This window comes from Pezoporus occidentalis, unplaced genomic scaffold (assembly GCF_034315485.1).
Source record: "Pezoporus occidentalis ecotype Australia unplaced genomic scaffold, CSIRO_AGI_Poc_V1 ctg35, whole genome shotgun sequence".
In the NCBI taxonomy this organism is placed as follows: Eukaryota; Metazoa; Chordata; class Aves; order Psittaciformes; family Psittacidae; genus Pezoporus; species Pezoporus occidentalis.
In genome coordinates, this window is record NW_026915483.1 from 2,270,756 (window position 1) to 2,290,442 (window position 19,687).

General features: G+C 44.2%; 1 protein-coding gene across 5 annotated transcripts in view; it reads right to left on the reverse strand.

The window, feature by feature from the left end:
- Positions 1-19,687, reverse strand: part of ADAMTS9 (ADAM metallopeptidase with thrombospondin type 1 motif 9) — an 82,827-nt gene that overhangs the window by 12,320 nt on the left and 50,820 nt on the right. For 3 of the 5 annotated variants that reach the window (XR_009966923.1, XM_062630225.1, XM_062630227.1), the window contains 3 exons: positions 10,789-10,956; positions 6,024-6,197; positions 333-503 (listed from right to left, as the gene is read on the reverse strand). The exons of 1 other annotated variant lie outside the window; for it this stretch is intronic. Coding sequence is in view for 3 of the 4 variants with exons in the window: in XM_062630225.1 (XP_062486209.1) it covers positions 333-503; positions 6,024-6,197; positions 10,789-10,956 (513 nt within the window). In the remaining variant the exon portion in view is untranslated. The remainder of the gene's footprint in view (positions 1-332; positions 504-6,023; positions 6,198-10,788; positions 10,957-19,687) is intronic. One more of the 5 variants, XM_062630226.1, reaches the window with a different exon arrangement.

Below are 19,687 nucleotides of genomic sequence, written 5' to 3' on the forward strand. Positions count from 1 at the left end.
AATAAATGAAATGAAATAGCACAAACCCACAGAGGGTGCCTGTTGGAGGCAACGTGCTTTGGAAGAAAATTGCCTCTAGGTATTAGTTAGGATGCTAAGCATGCTGGCATTTATAGTCTTTAATATCCTGGTCTTTTACCACAGCCCTGCTCCTCTCTTTCCAGCAGGGAAACTGCACACTGAAACAACCCCCAAAATAACACCACGCAGCGCTGCCCTGACACTGTTGATTTGGGCTGCAATATGTCACTGAGGCCGGTGGCAAGAGGGGGACAGCGTGGCCTGGTGCAGAACAGCACATCCCCTATGGAGGGACAGGGATGGGGACTCACCTCCGACCACTCTCCAGTGATCCAGACGTATTCGCAGGGTGGCAGCCCGCAGCTCTCGATCTCGGGAGGGCGTTTGCTGGCATCGCAGTAGCCACTGTTCTGCGGTTGCTTGTTCTCATCCACACAGAACACCTTGCGGTACCGGGATGCTTCCCCGCATGTCTTCATGCACTGTTTGCAACAAACAACAGCTCATGCTACACATCGGGGACTTTTGCAAATCAACCCACATCCGGAGCAAGCCCTCCTGGCGGCCTGAGTGAGTAGATGGCTTTATGCCCTGTGTTGGCATCTTCCATTGGTATCACGAAGGCCAAATTTGATGCTGGGTGTTGAGGGAGCATCCCTGCTCCCATCCTCTGGAGCAAATTCCAAATGTAGGGAGAGAAGAGAAACTGAGGTAGCAAGTATTGGGATGGGGCTGATGTGGAGTCCAGTGATGGGACCAAGAGATGCAGGGATGGGCATGCCAGGCCAGGAGATGTGGCAAGGGGGAAAGGGGCTGATCCTCAGCATTTGATAGGACAAGGGGAAACAGCTTTAAACTGAAAGAGGAGATACATAAATATTAGGAAGATATTAAGTATTAGGCAGTTCTTCCCTGTGAGGGTGCTGAGGCGCTGGCACAGGTGCCCAGAGAAACTGTGGTTGCCCCATTCCTGGCAGTGTTCAAGGCCAGGTTGGACAGGGCTTGGAGCAACCTGCTCTAGTGGAAGGTGTCCCTGCCTCTGGCAGGGGGTTGCAACTGGATGAGCTTTAAGGTCCCTTCCAACAGAAGCCATTCTGTGATTCTATTTCAGCCTTAGTAAACACAGCTGTTTGGAGAATGACAACCCAGCCATCCCCCTTCCAACATACACCCTTGGCTGTGGCTGGTGTGGGGGGTTCCCTTCCCCTGTCCTTGCCAGCAGGCGAGCAGCAGCACTCTGCCCTCCCATGGCATGGGGTACATGTCTGCAGCTGCGGCAGCAGAGGCAGCCCTATGGATTTATTCTCTTTTCAACACTGCCCTGAGCAATATTAAGAGCAACCCATGCTAGCTGGGCACAACTGCTCCCTGGGGGCTTCTGGAGACTTTAAGGACTTTGTTCTTTCTCTGCTCACCTTGGAAAAAGCTATGATCCTGGGAGTGGGTATGTGCTTGGAGAACATCTTACAGAAAACACACATAAAACAAACTACATCAGAGTACAAGCAGCTGTCTGGATAAAGCCCTATTTTCTTAAAGTTATATCCTGAAATGGACTTCTAACACTTTCAACTAACTGGATTAACAAGGAGAAACATGCATGAAAATAATCATTTTATGTAACATGCAGGAAATGTCTTCCCCTAAGGAAAAGGATAAAACATTCAATCAGACCATCCCAATTTGTACAGAAACACTACTTGAAGTCAGATAGGACTGTCCCAGTTTAATTTAGTTAGAGTCTCACCCTCCAAACATCATTTCCAGCCTCCCCAAAGTGACTCCTGCTTTCCTGACTGGCCCACAATTAGCAAGTTTATTAGTGGTTTCAGCTAATTGCAAAGCACAGGCACTGTCAGGCCTTCACTTTCCATAATTAGCTGTCAGAACCAAGACTTTGAAAAATCAGATCAATCCATAGGAGAAGCAGCAAACCAGGAATGTCACAGCAACCTTGGTTGTAAATATTTAGTAACTGAGCAAAGTGGAGGGCAATGGTGAAGGAGAGGCAGCCCCACAAAGCAGCATCTATTCTGAAGGAATAACTTAGGAGCTCTCAGGCAACAGTCAACACTGCAAAATCCGTAGTCTGCCAGAAGACCCCAAGGGCTTCGTGTGCTTTCAACCTTATTTACTCTCTTGCTATAAAAGTCCTTGGACTAGAAGCCTCTCCCAGGTCTGTGCCGAAACACAGTGATCCTATGGGTATTGGAGGAGTTTGATTTCCCCAGACAGCAAACAAGCTGTGCTATATTTGCCCTTCTCCAATATCTCCCTGTTATATAAGTAAAATCTGGAAGGGGGTTTATACATGTGAATAAGGAATCATTATGTTCCATCATCACGTAGCTTCCCTTTCAGGGGCAGCATGAACCCCAAACCTTCCTGTTACTTCTCAACAAGGAACTCTCCAGCGCAATGAGAGCGGCGCCATGGGATGCTCAGAGCCTGCCTTGCCTCTGATTTGGGATACACCAGCACAGCACATGGTCATTAGCACAGAGTGAATCGTTTCAGACCTCTGCTGCTCACATTCAAAGAAGGCACCTTTCAAAGATTAGGAAAACACAAGGCTGATTTTGTCTCCTCCCCTTAATGTATAATTAAGCCTAAATTTGCAAAGTACATTGGATCAGGCTTAATTTTAAAAGGATGAACAACCTCTATGCCATCAATGCATCTTTTGACACTGGTTTTGAAGAGTTATCATATCAAAAGCCCTTCCTTGTTTAAAATCATTAGTTGCTGATGAGAGATTGACAACTTCAAGCACATACCAGCCTGCTTTGGGTTTCTCTGCAAATAATGGTTACATGGCAAATAAACTTGAGCCAGCCCCTGTGCATTTTATCATCATCAGTAAATTAAAGTTTGATTATTTGTATTTTTAGGTATAACTGGCAATTAAATTAATCCCATTGAGATATTAAATATGGCTCAAAGACAGCGAGGCCATCATAAAATAAATCAAAGAGAAGCACTCCAGAGTTTCCAATCAGCTACCCCAAGGTTATAAAACATTATTCATGTAGGAAGTGGACAGTTCAGCTAGTATGAAAAGGCTATTTTTCCTTTTAATATGGTGATAGATTTTGCATGAAATCTCATGTTCATGACTGATCTAAATCTCCCACAAAACAGAGGAGCCAGGGTATAAAAGCTATTGATAGCAAGGGCTGAAAAACAGCTCAGGCATTTGACAATATTCATCTCTTTTGCCTCATTTCCCATATTCTGAATTGTTTTCCTGGCAGTTCAAATTAAGAACAATTTCAAACACTTCTGCAACTGTTTTGGAAGAGTAATAATAGTAATTAAAAACCCCAAAGGCACAGCTTTGCAAAAGCATTCTTTGGCATCTCATTTTAAATCAAAATCTGACACAGAGATGAAATGAAACCCCAAGCCACGAACACTCCAAACATGCCTTGGGTAACTCTGCAATCCCAGTCAGACAAGGATTTTCCCCCAAATGGCAAATGTCAAAGATTCAAGCACTGCATTGCAGCTTCCAGAGAGGTTCATATTAAAAAAAACCTTTTTCTCCCCAATATTCCCTTTTTCTTTGTGACCATGGTCTGAGTTTTACTTTGACATTAACAAGGCCCTTTCTATTGAGTTTCTTCTCCCTGGTGGGGGTATTGAGGACAGCTAATTAATGGCGATACACCAACAGAGCAATAAATGGTTTCCAGTAAGTTCCCTCTTCCTTTCATGGGCAAGACCAACTTTTTTCATAAAAATAACAACAAAAAGGAACAATACAAAAACCCATCTTTACAGATTCCCTTTAAAGATAAGAAATCAAGAATAAGACAGGGCTGGGATGTTTATTTTACATCCTGCCTTTCGTATCAATTAGGGTTCATTGCTGTTCCCTGCTCAGAGATACTAACGCAGTCTCTGCCTCCTCACTACGAATAATATGTAGCCCCTACTTATGGCTGGGGAGAAGCTGCTATTACTTTCTTTCACCAGGTATATCAGAACAAAATAAGAAGTGCCCAGAACTGCTTGGAGTCAGCCAAAGGGCAGAGCTCACATTTGGGATCTCCTGCATGTCTCTATTAATGGTTATTTATGGGTGAGGAAACTTTCAGCCCAGCTTTCCTCTAGCAAAGCTCCCAAGGGAAAAAAAAACAACAACAAACCTCTGTAACACAGTAATTTTTTTCCCAGTGTTGGGAAACTGAGGAAAATATCAACATCCACCTCCCACCAAGGGCTTGGTAGGGTAGAAGCAGGCAGAGGCCTCTTGCCACTGGTTTGAGAAGTTGTAAAAGTAAAGCGAAGAAGCAAAATGATGGGGTAAGAGCTGCGGCTTTTCAGAGCTAATTACACCATTGGATAAGGATTGCAACTGCATGCTGTTTGCTGACCTACTTTGCCGCCTGTAAATTTATTAGCTGAGGAAATTTAACGGGCTCTGTAAAAGCAAAAGTTCATCGCAAGGAATTTGCTCGAGCCTCCTGGGCTGTTCCTACATTTCTTTTCCAGGCTAGGATGTTTTCATTGGGTACCACTGAGCCATCAGCTTAGCTCTGAATCACAGAATCATAGAATAGTTAGGGTTGGAAAGGACCTTAAGATCATCCAGTTCCAACCCCCTGCCATGGACAAGGACACATCACACCAGACCATGTAGCAAGCTAAACTTATTTACACTATTCCTACCAGGCCAATGTGCCTAGTATATTAGGGGATATTAGACAATGTCACACACCCAAGTGCTTGCAGTCTGGGGTGCTCAGCACAGTGAGGAGCTAAGAAATAGCTCATGAAAGAGGAAGGATGAGAGAAAAACAGGTGCTGACCTCACCTTGAATCTTTCCTTGCAGCAGCAGAGAAGCTGCACAGCCTCTGTACATGTGAGATGCTTTTTCTCTTATCAGTAAATTTGCTTTTCCTATCTTCCCCCTTTTTTTCCTTCTTTTTTTCCTTAGTGACACAAGGGCAGGCTCTCAAGTGCCTGTGAACACCAAGGCTTTGAGCAGTAAGCCAGCAACACTTCTCTATCTTCTGTTACCGGAGCATGAGGCCCCGTTTTGCATTTACACCATGGCCTCTTTACAGTGTCTCAGCAGGCAAAGGAACCTCAGCCAATTTCATTCCACTTCAAGACCTCCCTGGGCCATGCAGGAGCAATATAAAAGCAGCCTGACTGTCAGTGAATGCTGGACCCCTCCATCCCCTGCATCCCCATGGAGGGCCCATGACGTGCAATCCCCTCCTCCCTATGTGACAAGGACATCCTCTCCATAGGAGTGGTGGCCCCTTTGCAGGTGTGTGACACAGGAGTCAGCTCACCAGAGCTGGCAGCTCCATCACCTTTCCCATTTCCAAGGCTGGCAGTCCCTGGGAAGAGCCTGGGACAATAGGACAGGGATGGATGAGGGCTGGGGCAGGGATAACTAAAAACTGAATTAAGCCAGAACAAAATTCATCATTTTGGTGCCTGGTCTGAGCTCTTTCTGCCAAAACCTGTTGTATACCTCAAAGCCTGCCACAGTGCACACCATTTCCTGTGGGACACTGCATCTCACCTCTGCTTATAGCTTGACAAAAAGCATGGACCAGGAGCTCAGTGAAAGGAAAGAGACGGCAGAAGGGGGCAGAAAAGTGGGAATTACCAGTCCTTCAAACCCAGAAGCACAGGGCTGACTGCTGGAGCAGCACAGCAGGGCTCAGCCTCCAGGAACAGACCCAAATCTGCCCTACCCCAAACCCGCTCACCATTTGCATAGGTCCCAGCCAAAGACAGGGCAGCACAAAGCCATGTATTAACCCTATCGAGGTATTTCTCAGCTCCCCCTTCCACCCAGCACATGTGAGTGTTTCCTCTGCTTTATCTTTTGGAAAGCCCAGTTTGCAACCCCAAAACCCCATCCTTCCAGCACTGATCTCCAGCCTCAGCAACTCCCCATCTCCAGCACCATCCTGCACCGCACACGAGAGCACAAGCGACGTGACCCCAGGGAAGGGAAGGGGGGGACCCCGCTTACCGCTTGCCATTCGCCAGCTGCCCAGCGGTGCGTGGGGCACTCGGGTTGGTGGCAGTCCTGCTGCGGAGGGGGACGGCTGGACGGGTCACACTCTGCCTCCTCGGCTGCCTTCGGGGTGCCGCTGTGACAGTGGACGGCGCGGCGCTGGACACCCCGGCCACAGGACACCGAGCACTGGAGGAAGGGACAAAAGGTGAGTGGTGGTCGCAGCTTCACGGTAAGTTCTGTGGGTTCGCCCTCTGCTTTGAACTCAGCGGCTGTGATAGCAACGCGCTAAAGCCAGCATTTAAACTTCCAGGGGAGGCTTTTCTGCAGACTGAAATCCCTGCTCCGCTCAAGCAAGCAGGAATTTTGCACTGGGCTTCAGTGGGGTCAGGATTTCTGTTGCAAAAACCTCTGGAGATGGATAGCCACACTGCTAAACTTAAACCACAGCATGCCAGAGACAGGCTCTGCCTGTTGCTTCACAGGCACTCAGCTCAAGAAGGTAATAGCTCAAAATGTATCAAATGCCACAACTGGAATGGAGTTTAATGAAAAGCGAACTTGGATTATATAGAAGAAAGTGTGTAGCAGTAGAAAGGTAAAGGTATGATACAAGCTGGGGTTTCTTTCAGTGAGCATCTGAACATGCCCATGCACACAAGCCTGTTAGTTTGTGAAAATAAATGTCTTTTTTTTAATGAACTGCATTTCACATTTCCTTCATTACACTGTGGGCACATTCCTCCCCACTTCTAGGCACAGCAAAAAGAGCCCGAATTCCTCTGTTTCTCAGACATTTTCAAATTATCATCTTCACTAAAATGCTTGTAACAGCTTGTTTTCAGTTTCATGCAACATTTCTTAGTGTTGTGACTGCACACTGTAATATGTTTAGCAGTACTTAATGTCCCTCTGGTATGGATTCTTCCGGGCTAGATCTTAAAGTATACTGTATAGATTTGGAATAAAGAGAATTTGTATTTATAGAAGAAAGCATCTAAAAATCAGAGGTATGTATTTACAACACATCTATTACAGTTAGCCATCTGCTGAATTAACCATCAATATAAATAATCTTATTAATACATCAGGAACTAAGAAAACAAGTTTGCAGCCCGTTATTGCAATACCCGTAGAAGCGAGACTTCTTAAGGCAGGGAATTAAGCAGTGCCTAATGGGGAAGCAACTCTCTCTTCTGCAGAGTATTCCTTTGTAATTCTCCATTTGCTTTACTATCCAAATACCCCATAAAGCCAAGAAAACCAAAGAAAAGCTGACTGTGAATATCTGCCTGGCTCCAGATATTCGTTAGATGATGGAAGGGACTTTTTTTTTGTGTAACTTTTGAAAGTAGCAGTGAGATTTCTGTCACTGGTGATGCAAATGCTTCCCATATGCTGCGCTGCTGCCCTCTGATTAACAGCACTGTGTTTGTCCTATGCATTCCACAGGGAACAATTAAACTGAATAATGGCCACAAACTTGGAGAAACACGTACACCAGGATGCATACCATGCTCCAAAATGCGTCTTGGTTTGCATTTATCAGTCACCTAAAAGGCACATGCCTGGGTATGTTATGATAAAGGAGCACTAGCGATGTAGTGGGTCTTTCACAGGGGCTGTGCTGTGTGTGACACCCAGGTAGAGTGGGTCTGGGGAGACAGAGGTTGGTACCTGTCTGTGCTGGGCAAAGCACGACACCAGGTAAAGCCATAGACTCATTTCACTGTGTGCCTAGGTGAAACTTGGCCCCTGTGTAAGCCCATGAGAATAAATGCTGCACCCTGATCGAATGCGTGGGAGGATTTGCAGTGGGGGAGTGAACTGTTTCACTGCATTTATGGCTGGCTTCAAAATCACACCATTCCACTCTATTACAGAGGTAAGAAAAGAAGGTTTCTAACATCATTTTCATCCTGTCTGTTTTAATCCAGAACAGCCAACCTCTGTCTACCTTGGGGAAATACAGCTGGTTGACACTGCCAGAAGATACTCAGTCTGGGGCAGACAGCTTTTGCTGTACCTATATATATTCTCCTAGGGGATGCCATGAGTCAGGCAGCCTGTTAGTCCTTTCAACAATGTCCATATGTTTTCCCAGGAGTGCTCCTTTCCCCACTGAGAAAGTCAGTCACCAAACTGCCAAGTGCCAGCACAGCTATAGGGAAGTTCTACCTGATGCTCTAGCTGATTTTCAGACCAGCCTGGATTTCAGCTTATAGCTGCAATGTGTAAATACCACACAGCAGAATAAATGTTGGTATTTTTGCTAAGTGAAAGGTAAAATGGCCATAATTGATACCACTTAGGAGATGCAAACATATTAAATCTGACATTTCAGTGCAGATACAAGCACATTTAAAACTTGGAGAAAAAGCCTTTTTTGCTTGCCTTCTGATACCGCAGATATATTAAAAATGCTTTGCTGCAGGAAAGTGGATTCATAACAATCTAGAAAATAATTATGCAGCCTCTGAATACAAAACATCCAGAGAGAAAAAAACCTGGAAGCGAAGCACAGCTGCCAGCGGGGATTCAATTTAACCATTTCTGTATTTTTTAATCCTGATTTTTGAATCGTTCATTTTACAAAATGAAAAAGAATAAAACCACCCCCAAAACCTTAAAGGTACATGAGGTCCTGTGCACATGTGGTGACAAAAAAGATGCACTCCTATGGGAAAACCCTGCCTTATGTCTCACATAGACTTTCGCTGGTTTATCCAGGATGGAAGGCAGCCAGCTCACAGCAGCTCAGCTTTGGGATTATCTTTCGGAGGTACTTAGACCTTCAGAAAGCTTTTCCTTGATCAGATCGAAGAGCAAACTGATCAAGGCTCCTCTTTTCAGCAGTGGTACTGGTGATGGGGAAGGTGACACGGAATTATGGGGCCCATTTCGACCCTGATCAATCTATTGGGTATTCAGAGTGCTGAACCCCTGCCTGTTATACAGCCTTAATGAGAAGTTCTGCACCTAAATTCACCTTGGCTCTTGGATTTAGTCTTCTGCAAAGCCATGAAAGCCCTGTGCTCTCACATGGCCATGGCTGGTGCCCTGAACGTGTGATGGCCACAGCTCTTCATCTGTCACAGGCAAAGCTCTGCCAGCACGAGTGAGGATCAGGATACAAGGAAGCCATGTCAGAGCTTCCAAAAGCCCAGCTTGATAGTGCAGAATGAGTGTTTCTAACCCTTTATTTTTCCCCAAGCAAGATGCTGGCTGGCTGAGCACACCCAGCATCAGGCACCTGGGCTGAGGAGCCACCCCTGGAAATGCACTGCCTATTCTTACCACTAGCATACAAATATTCCTTAATTGCCTAGTCACAAGAGATTACCTCAGGCCATAAATCACCTCATCCTCCTATTACCTTGGGTTTCTTTCTCCACTTGCATAAAATTAACTCTGATCATGCGGTAGAATGTTGGGAATTTTAAAACACATACTTGTATCAACTAATATGAGTGTGTTTTAACGCAATCAACAGACCATTACATTATTACGTTTACAGTTATTAGGTGTAAAAAAAATACTTTAAATAAGGATCAAATGGGATATGATGAGACTACCTAATGGCTTCAGGCGGCTTCTCAATCTAGCTTCCTGTATAAAATTGAGCTTTCATTCCTGCAGGTAATAAAGGTAATAATATTGAGCTGATTTCCAATATGGGAGCATTTCACAGGGCTATGCACAGCTACCTGAGTGCTCCCAGCCATACCTGAGGTAAAGGACCCAGACCTCAGTAACTGAACCTCCGCACTTAGCCCTTGACACACATAATGGCAAATACTCCTATCCTATGAATTCAAAGGTAAGCATTAAGAAAAAGTACAAGTCTGAAAACAATTATAGCACACCAGTGGCTTTATTGTCTTTTTTAATAGTCGACATTAAACAACGTTATATTGTCCTTGTCCTAACATTTGCATGTGTGCCTGTAGCAATGTTAGTGGTTTATCTTTCAGGGAACTTGAATGAGAACTGGTGTTTTGTACCTTAATGTGGAAGACAGACCTCAAGAGAACATGATGTTTCACAAGTTAACAGTTCATTTAGTCTAGGATTTTCAATACCTCTGCTGATTAGCACACTAATGAGGTAGAGGGGAAAAGGGAGGTTCAGAGAGAAAAATGTGATGCAGCAGATTCAAGGTGATGACAAAGACATTATTTTTCAGGAAAACAAGGATCTGCGGTATGCTTACAGCAAACAAAATGCTTAATAACTCTGAACACTTTCACATTTCCAGCAGCCTCTGCTCTGTGCATCAGTGTCTGACTTTTTAACGAAGCAAAATCAAGCAATGAGCTTGTTAAGAAACAAAAGGCAGAGAAAAACATTTTTAATGAAGAGCTCTGATTCTACGTTAAGCTTTCCCAGGAAGCTGATAATAAAATTAGTTTCAGATTTCTCAGAACTAAGGAAGGTCTTGCTTGGGATGTGACATTTTAAATAATAACGATATTAAAACCACAAATAAGTAGTAGATTCTCTTTAATATTATCTACTAATGCCTCTACTAGCAGAAACAAAATAAACAACAAGGAATTGACTTTCAGATAGACACTAAAAGCAAGTTGCCATGTTTTCAACTGGTACAAATCTCTGCTGTCCGTGAAGCTACGCTGTTGTTTATCACCTAAGGTTCTCACCCAAAACTTTTCACCCTTAAAAAACTCCAGAGGACAGAAATGATGGGAAAAGCAGCTTCCAACCAATTTGAGGGAGGAAGAATATCCAAGGGTGCACAAGGGTATACAACGTGTCTCACCTGTCCCCAATCTCCTGCTTTCCACTTCGGACATCTGCCCCCTCTGCATTTCTTTTGCATGCTGGGCTTAGCAAGGTGCTTGCAATAGTCTTCTTCTATATGCCTCCCTTCCTTTGATAAACAGTACACACTGCGGTGCTTTTGGCCCCTTCCACAGGAGACAGAACACTGTAAATATAAAGTAACAACAGATCAGCTTTAATGCAGGGCCATCTATATGGTTATGTATGGGCCATGGCTACCAAGGGCATTTTCTTGTTGCTGGGCCAAAAAACACATCCCCAGGTTCCCACAGAACAAGGCTTAAGGGGGATAAGGAAGGGCAGAAATATTTCCATTTGCACTTAATATTGCATGATATTCTTGGTCAAATCATCCCAAAATGCCAGTATCAAAATAGAGAGAGCAGCTGACATTCAGCAGGGATAACACGCTGGATTCCTGGCATTGCTCCAGTGGTTTCAAAGGAGCAGAGTCATCTTACAGGGATCAAGGCAAGAGCCCTCAGTATCTACTTAGAAGAACTTGAAAGGAATTATCTCCATTTACCTTGGTACAAAGGGAGGTCAAATGTTGGTAAATCAGGAGAGTAAAGTGTGATATACACCTTTACAGAGGGGAATAACTGCACAAAGGAAGAGGCAGAAGGGAAAAATGCAGTTTTGCCATGCCCTCGTGTTAATGCTTGTATCAATTTTACCGGTGTAGACTGATTTACTTGTTTTTTTTTAACCTAAACAGACTGAAATCAGGACATGCTCATCCTTTAGATTTATGCATTTTGAAACCAACTCAGAAAGTAGCAAGAAAGCAGAGCCTGAAGAATCAAAGCAAAAAGCAAATCAGCAGGTATGTTAGCTGTAAGCTTTGTAGTGAAGGAACTAATTTCAACCTCCCTCTGCAGGTTCACTGAACTTTTTCAAATGTGACCACTTCTGGCATGCAAACCCCAAGCAACTTCACTTTGATTTCAGATTAGTCTCCTCCAAAAGATTTAGGAATCAAAGGGGTCTGCAATCACAACAAGAATTTAATATGACAGTTCCATGTAGAACAAGCCTCTTACTCAGCATGATGCACCTAGAGACTCAGCTTCAATTTCTTCATTACATGCTACGTCATAAGCACCCTGGTTTAATCCTTGAGCACAAACATGCTATTTCAACCACCTCTCAACATAAAATGTTCTGATTTCTTTACAGAACAGAGCAAACATTCAGAGATGAGGCTTCTACCTTCATTTTGGAGGCACTCCATCAGTATATTTCCTAAGAAATAAATTACAGCCCAAGTTCTTCCCAGCCTATGAATATGTTTAAACTTAAAATCCGACAATTTATATATGTAACAGATCTGGAAGATCTGTTAGAACAGAAACTGGCATATGCATTGACAGCTGTGATTACTTTAAATTACAGCCATACTTCCAACTCATTCAGCCCACAAAGAATCAGTGAGAGAGCAGTAACTTGCTCCAAAATGAAAAAGTTCAGAGCAATGTGGAGAGAAATGGATGTAACTCATCAGACCAGACATTGCTGCTTAAAATCTTGTATAAGTAACGTCCTGAAAGGGCTGTTTTTATGCTACAAGGTGTTACAGCTTGACAAAAGGTAGCCAGCCCACCTCCCTTATGATCAATAAGGGTTTAAGGGCCAGTAATGCTGCTCCTCCACCATTAGAGAGGTGGGGAAGCCAGCCCAGCCTGGGGCACGGATGGCCACCTCTGAGTTTTCCTGAGCCCAGTTCCAATTTCAAGATAGGCAAAAAACCCCCCAAAGAACAACATTCAACCTTGCACTGAGAAACAGAGGAAATGCTGTCCCTTGTTCTAAAGTAAGACTTTCTCACAAGTTACCCAGATTCACAAACTTCACTTTTTTTCTTTAGCATCAACAGAAAAAAGATTGAGTTAATGTTATCCTATTTTTATAAGCCTTCAAATTTCATCAGAAGTTCATTTTTTCACTCCTTCTACATCTCTCCCCAGGCAATGAACGTCAGCAATAAGAAGGAAATGTCAAATCCTACCAAACCCAGTTGTAAACTTCTAATGCTTTTATCCATTTACTATCTTTGGACTAAGCAGCAGCACTGATACTTAAGCAATAATTCAAGTGCTCCTCAGTAAGTGCTTTCCATGCAGGTTGATGGCATTTTACTGTGACAGCCAAAGCTAAACAGTAAACTTACAGACTTGATCAGGACTCTCTCTTGCCCCACATATCCCAGGCAGGTACAGCCTAATGCATCTTTTCTCTAGTTTAAAAAATGTATTGGATCCTCTACTTATTCTAAAAGAGTAATATACTTACTCTCAATCCTTATAATAATACTTATTCTAAAGGAAGAATAACCACACTGTGCACCAAGGCAAGCATATTTCTGGGGACCTGAAGTTGGTTGATAAATATTTGATCTCACAAATAATACAGTGCCAGTCATTTCCAAAGTCATTATCCCACATCTACAAATTGCTTAACTTTAGTATGGTGCCTGATTCTAACATTTATCTCAGGATCAAACAAGAAGACTGCATAGATACCTTGGTGCACTCAGAGGCTGAAGCCTAATTTGCCTAATTTTGTTAATACTTAAATGTAATTCCCAGGATGCTGGAATTAATAATTCCTGTGTCTGTCTTCAGTATAAATCAAAGTTAGGCAGTGTGCATTTTTAGATCTAGATCACCCATTTGCTTTCATGCACATGTGAGTTATGATCTTATTTGCACTGACAGAAAAGAGAGACGGAATAATCCAATGTAGCCAAGTATCAGACACTGAAAATTCCTTTGCAAAGAGACTACTTCATAATTGCCTTCTAATTCATCTAAGGTATTTCCAACTTTAATTTGGCACATAGATTTTAAGCATATGTGAGCTACATGCAGAAAACAATTTAATAATGGGCTTCATCTCAATGCCATGTGACTTAGGGAAGCCACTGCCATCAGCCCCATCATTTATTTTGGACCCTGGAGAAACTTTACATTTCATTATCAGGACTTCTCATCACTTTTGATATCTATCAATAAGACTGCCATAGCGAGGTAAGCTTTGACCCTGCCTTCTTTACAAGATTTGAGTAGCACAGACAAACCTGCTCCTTTCATACTTCTCCTTTTCTTTATTTCTTTGCTATCTCCCACAGAAAATACCTCCAAGTACTGGGGATGGACAGGCTGCACTCTGTGGAACAGGAGTCTTATTCAAGGCTCTTTGCAGTCAACAGAAATACTTCTACTGGTTTTCATCACCTGTGGATGCAGCCCTGGAGGTGTAGCCAAGGTACTGTATTGACTTTTTCCATTAACTCAGCTTTCTATAGAGTCCAGGATCTGTTGTTGCCCATGGTCAACCCGCCCTCTGCCTCCACTCAAGTGGGGGGAAAACGTTGCTCTGAAATACTGTTTCCTGCCTGTGACTGAGGCACAGCAAATAGCACCCCTTGGTGAACCTGGGAGGGTGGCCAGGCATGGAGAATGGTGCGAAAACAACACATTGTGTTGTTTCTTAAGGAAAAAAAACACAAGAAACAATTTGACTGTGGTACATAAAATAGTAGAGAAATACTATTTCAAAAAATCAGCTATAGCCATTACACTAAAGACTCTACTAAACCTTCCTCTTGTTATTATCTTCATTATCTCCTCAACTCATCACAGTCACACCTGGTGCTTTACATGGAGAACAAGAACAAAAGGACTTTCCTAAGAGCATTAGAGCACAGATTTAAGGGGGCTATGTTTATTACATGATTAGTTTTGTTAATATGCCAAGGACTGGGGACTGGCATACTGCTGAATCATTGAAACAAATATACTGTCTAGTATAAATAAAGTCAAGAAAAAAGCTTAAATAAATATGACAAAAACATTTCCATATCAACTCTTTCCAAAAAGGTCAGAACATGATGCTAAATATCTCCTGCAATGCATCACTCTGCTCCAGCGCAGCAGCAAGCTTATGTTTGTGTTTCCACAAGAAATTTGTTTTCTGTTTCAGAGTTCAGCAATGAGGAAGATCATTCTGTTCTACCAAGTATGTGCAAAATTGCTGTAAACTAACCCTTGCTGCATTTCCTATTCTGATCACAGAATCTCAGCGTGGTCTGGGTTGGAAGGGACCTTAAAGCTCATCCATTTCCAGCCCCCTGCCACAGGCAGGGACACCTTCCACTAGAGCAGGTTGCTCCAAGCCCAGTTCAACCTGGCCTTGAACACTGCCAGGGATGGGGCAGCCACAGCTTCTCTGGGCACCCTGTGCCAGTGCCTCAGCACCCTCACAGGGAAGAGCTTCTGCCTAATATCTAATCTAAACCCACTCTCTTTCAGTTTAAATCCATTCCTTCTTGTCCAATCACTACGTGTCCTCAGAAAAAGCCCCTCTCCATTTCTTGTTGGCCCATTTAGGTAATGGAAGGCTGCAATAAGGTCATCTTTCTGATATTTTGGACAATGAGGGTATGTCTCATTCATTAAGACTTCTCTAAATAGAAAGGCTGCTACTTGATTCACTGGGCTGGTAGCAGGGTTAAAAACAGAATATGTACCCCAAAAGCTCTTAAAAACTTGTACAAAATGTCTGTCTGGTTGTGCCCAGGTTCTGAGCCTGCTGTGGGAGACCACGACCTTCTCTTCTGCACAGGGAGCTTATGCTGGGAGCAAGGCCAGGCTGGCAGCAAAAGGACTCAAAGCCCTGGGCACAAATGAACAAATCCTGATGAAAACGAAGAGGCAGCAAAGAACACTCAAGAAGAAACAGCAGCTCCATTTCTTGTTAACTTTGTGCACTAAAGAGCTGCTTGACATGGGACAGGAAAGCAAAACAACAGCAAGAACCTGGGGACACTCTTCCCCCCCACCCCGCAACGTGAAACGCTTCAGAAAATGCTGTCAGATCACTTTTCCGTGCATCAGCCGACGATCTGGGAGGTATTTGAGATAATGAATGCAAGCTGTGGTGATCACCAAACGAATTCCCAAAGATAGGTATGCTCTGATAGCTCACCAAGGGCAGGGCCGGGGGCTGGGAAGAATTAGACTAAAACCAGCTTTATCAGATTCTGCCAGGAGCAACTTTTTGGAGGAAATTAAAATAAATCCTTGCAGGTTTAGATTTCCACACATTAAGGATTATATGGAAAGTAAGTAAGCCCTTGTTCATCCTTTCCAACTATCTGAGCTGAAACATATGCTGGGTGAAATAAAACAGAAAACCAACAGAGCCCTACAATGCTTTACACCCTCTTTTCTGTGAGGGGCTGTGCTCCTGCATGTCAGCAAACTTCTCCAACGATGAGCAGAGCCCAGCCTTGCACCCTCACAGTTACATTTCAGCGTCCTTTATTCTATATCAGCTCTTACTATAACTCACACTGCTGCTATCAGATGCTGAAATCACAGCCCTGTGACTTCCACACCTTTGAGATCTCCCAAGGACACAGGACATGAGCAGACACACCGCCAAGGAAAGCCTGGATCATTCCTCACCAGCTGAACCTTTACTGGAAGTCTTAAAATGCTTGAGCTGTGTGTGTGTTACCCAGCAATAGAGACTCTGTGGCATCCAAACTAAATTAATTATCTTCACAACAGCAAGGTATTTAGCAGGTAACTCCCTTGGCTTCAGTGAGACAGTCAACGAGCTTAAAACAAGGGTTCAGCTCCATGCTATGATTTCTCCAGTGGCTGCAGCATCTCAGGAGATGTTTAGGGAATGGTTTCTTTGAAACCTTTTTCTTTCCACAGATCTGTTTTAGCATGGTCTCATGCCCAGCTGCATTGGCATGGTGAGAAGTCCATGCCTGTGGGCTGGGAACATGGCAGGGAAGGATTCATCCAGCTGGGCTTTCCTCTCCTACCTTAACACACACAGCTGGGTGATTTTAGCTCATACTAGGCCAGAAAATACATCTGATTTTTGTATATTTAAAAGGGAAGAGTAGTCTCTATATTCAAGGCAGGACAGCTGCACCAGAGACCTGACCAAAACACACCAAAGCATTGCACTGCAGTTTGAAAGAAGCTTTAGAAATGCTTAATCAAAGCAGACTCCCCAGAAAAATAGGAAGATTAGGAAAAATACATGAACATTAAGGATTTGGAGCATGCAGTTTAAGTAGGTTTGTGAACACTGCCCAGAATCCCTATGGAAATGTCCCAGGGAGCCCACCCAGAGGGGCACTTGGTGGGCCCAAGAGCAGGCTTTGCACCAGCATCGCCAGGGAGATCTCCTCTCCCTGGAACAGCCATGCTGGCTTGGCCTGGCTCTCTGTTGCACATAGGGTCTCCATCCTCCAGCTGTTCTGCTCTCAGCTCTGCAGAGACACAGAGTTTCCCAAGTTTCTCAAAGGAAAAGGTTCAACTGGATTGTTGCTGCAGCAGAGGGAAGAGTTTGGTGTGTCTGGAGCCCATTCCTCCAGCAGCCAGACTACCTGGAGAAAAGGATGATCTTGGGTTCTTTAACTACTGCAAGATTTAAAGCCCTGTCAATACACAATTTCCCTGATCTAGGAAACCTCACAAGATACATGGGAGAAAAGCAGGTAACTGCAGTAGGAGAAGTCTTGCATCTTCCCTTCTATGGCATCCACTTAGTAAATAGCACCTTCTCCCCCTCTTTCACCTGCCCTCTTTCTTGTTAGATCCCACACAAAGACTTCATCAGGTACAGAAAGCAGCAGGGCTGTGAACACACGGAACTGCCTTAAAAGCTGCATCCCTGCCCTTTCCCACGCTATTGAACCCGAACAGCAAACAAGCAAAAGCCCCCAAATGGCCGCTGAAAGTCTCTCCAGGGAGTGGGGGGTTAGATGGCATTTCCTCAAATCAGGAGGAGGTGTGTGAGCTACCCAAGGACACTGGTATAAAGGCATGTGGAAGGCACTGATGGAGCCTCTTTTCCATGCTGTGGCACCTTAAAGAGAGTAACAATTAAAGCAGCAAGCAGCCCAGGCTGACACTTCATATTTTAGTGAACAGTTGTATTATAATGCCATTTTATAATTCCCATTTAAAGAATGGGATTTTCCAGTATTGGATGGAGTGAACCGCAGAGCTCTCTGAGGAATGCCAGCCCTATTTCGCAGGTGTGTATCACACCAGGGGTTTGTAGGAGCACTGGGCTGCTGGTTTTATAAAGACAAATCCTGACTCAGTGCAGTAGGGATCAAATATTGTCAGCCTGCAGACAGTCTTGAGCATCAGACACATTTTCATCTATGCTGCTGGCTCACTCAGCTCCCTTGCGAGCTAGTAAAAATTAAAACATGAATAGAGAATTAAGTGCCTTTGGAACAAGACTGAGCACATCATTTTTCCTTAATGACTGCACAAATCAGTCACCAGGAAAAGTTACAAACACAGTAAATATCTTTGTGCTTAGTGTCCCTCATCATCACACATCCTTATTTCTAAACGCTACAACCCCTAGGATCTGAGCAAGAGCAATTATTGCAGTTTGGGGTATACAGTGTGAATACGGAATATGGACAAAAACACACACAGACTTCCCAGCTTAGGGATCTGTTTGGAGATGCTGAACCTCACTGCTCATCCTTGTGTTCCTGCTCTAACCTGGCTCCTGTAGTCTGATGCATATTTCAGTTGCTGCACTCACAGACGGTGCTTTGGGAGACAAATGGTCCCAACTACTGCCCTTTTATTTATGGCTTTATTTCTCTCCTGCATGTGTGAGTATGTGCATATGTGCATGTATAAGAGGTCTGCAGACTTTATGAAGCCAGCAGTCATGGATAGGCCACACCTGACGACATGGAGACAAGCCAACCATTGTTGAACAGCAGTCCCACCACTTGTTCAAGTTCAGGCCAGCTGTGCACAGCCTAAAAACAACCATCTCACTGAGAAAATGTATAAGGGGGGACCTGTAAAAAGGCAACCATGGAGGCATACCAAATGCAGCCAAACAGCCAATGTATTTCTTTGGGAGGAGAAAGGCAAGTATTTTATAGTAAGTTGGGACAGAAGCATGGGTTGGATGGTAAGAAACATCAGTGAACAGTAACGGATTTACCTGCTCTGAGTGGGAAGGTGCACTGAGGAACTTGGGAAAAGATGCACCATTTGGAGCAGGGGAGGAGTTTAAAGATACAAGAAAATAACCTTCCTGAGTCTAACCACTGGTCCAGCTCTTGGCAGTAGCATAGGAGAGGCTATTGAGGGAGAGCAGATGAGACAGGGCATTCTCTGCGGTTCATCACGCTGGTACCTCCCCAGCCTCCCCAGTGACCTCCTCCTGGTCACTGGGTTAGGGAGGTTAGAGGGGACACTGCTGCCCAGCCTTTTACTCCTCCATCAGATTAAAAGACACTACGTTTAACCAGTAGGTCAGATCACAATGGGTGCAAAGACTAATGGATGCCTGCATGGGAAGAGCGTGGATTACAACAGCTGAGAATTAAGTTGCAGGAAATCAAGTCTTGTGAGGAATGGATGCAGCAAAGCACTTGAGTGCAGGCTCAGCGTTAAGCACACAGTGCCACAGGGCCTGATGGGCTTCAGTGCTTGTTTTCCTGCTCATGGAGCATCAACACTATCAAACAGGGGACAGCAGAACCAGTAGCAACAGTATACCTATATAGTTCTCCTTATTTAAGGAGAAACAGGACTAGCAATGAAAGATGGTAATGATAAGCAAACAACAAAATAGAAAGGAAAATAAAAAGTGGAGATTTTAAAGTAGCAAGAGAGGAATAAAGTGATGCTCCTCTAATAGGCAGCTGGGTACCACTGGCTTCACCCACCTGTAACTGTGGCTCTGAGCCTTGGCAGGGATGATGGACACTGAGCTGAGGAAAGAGCTGCAGGAGCATCCATCGCTGCTGCCCCAGAGGAGCAACAGGGTGAAACTCTTCGAACAAAAACCACAACTGC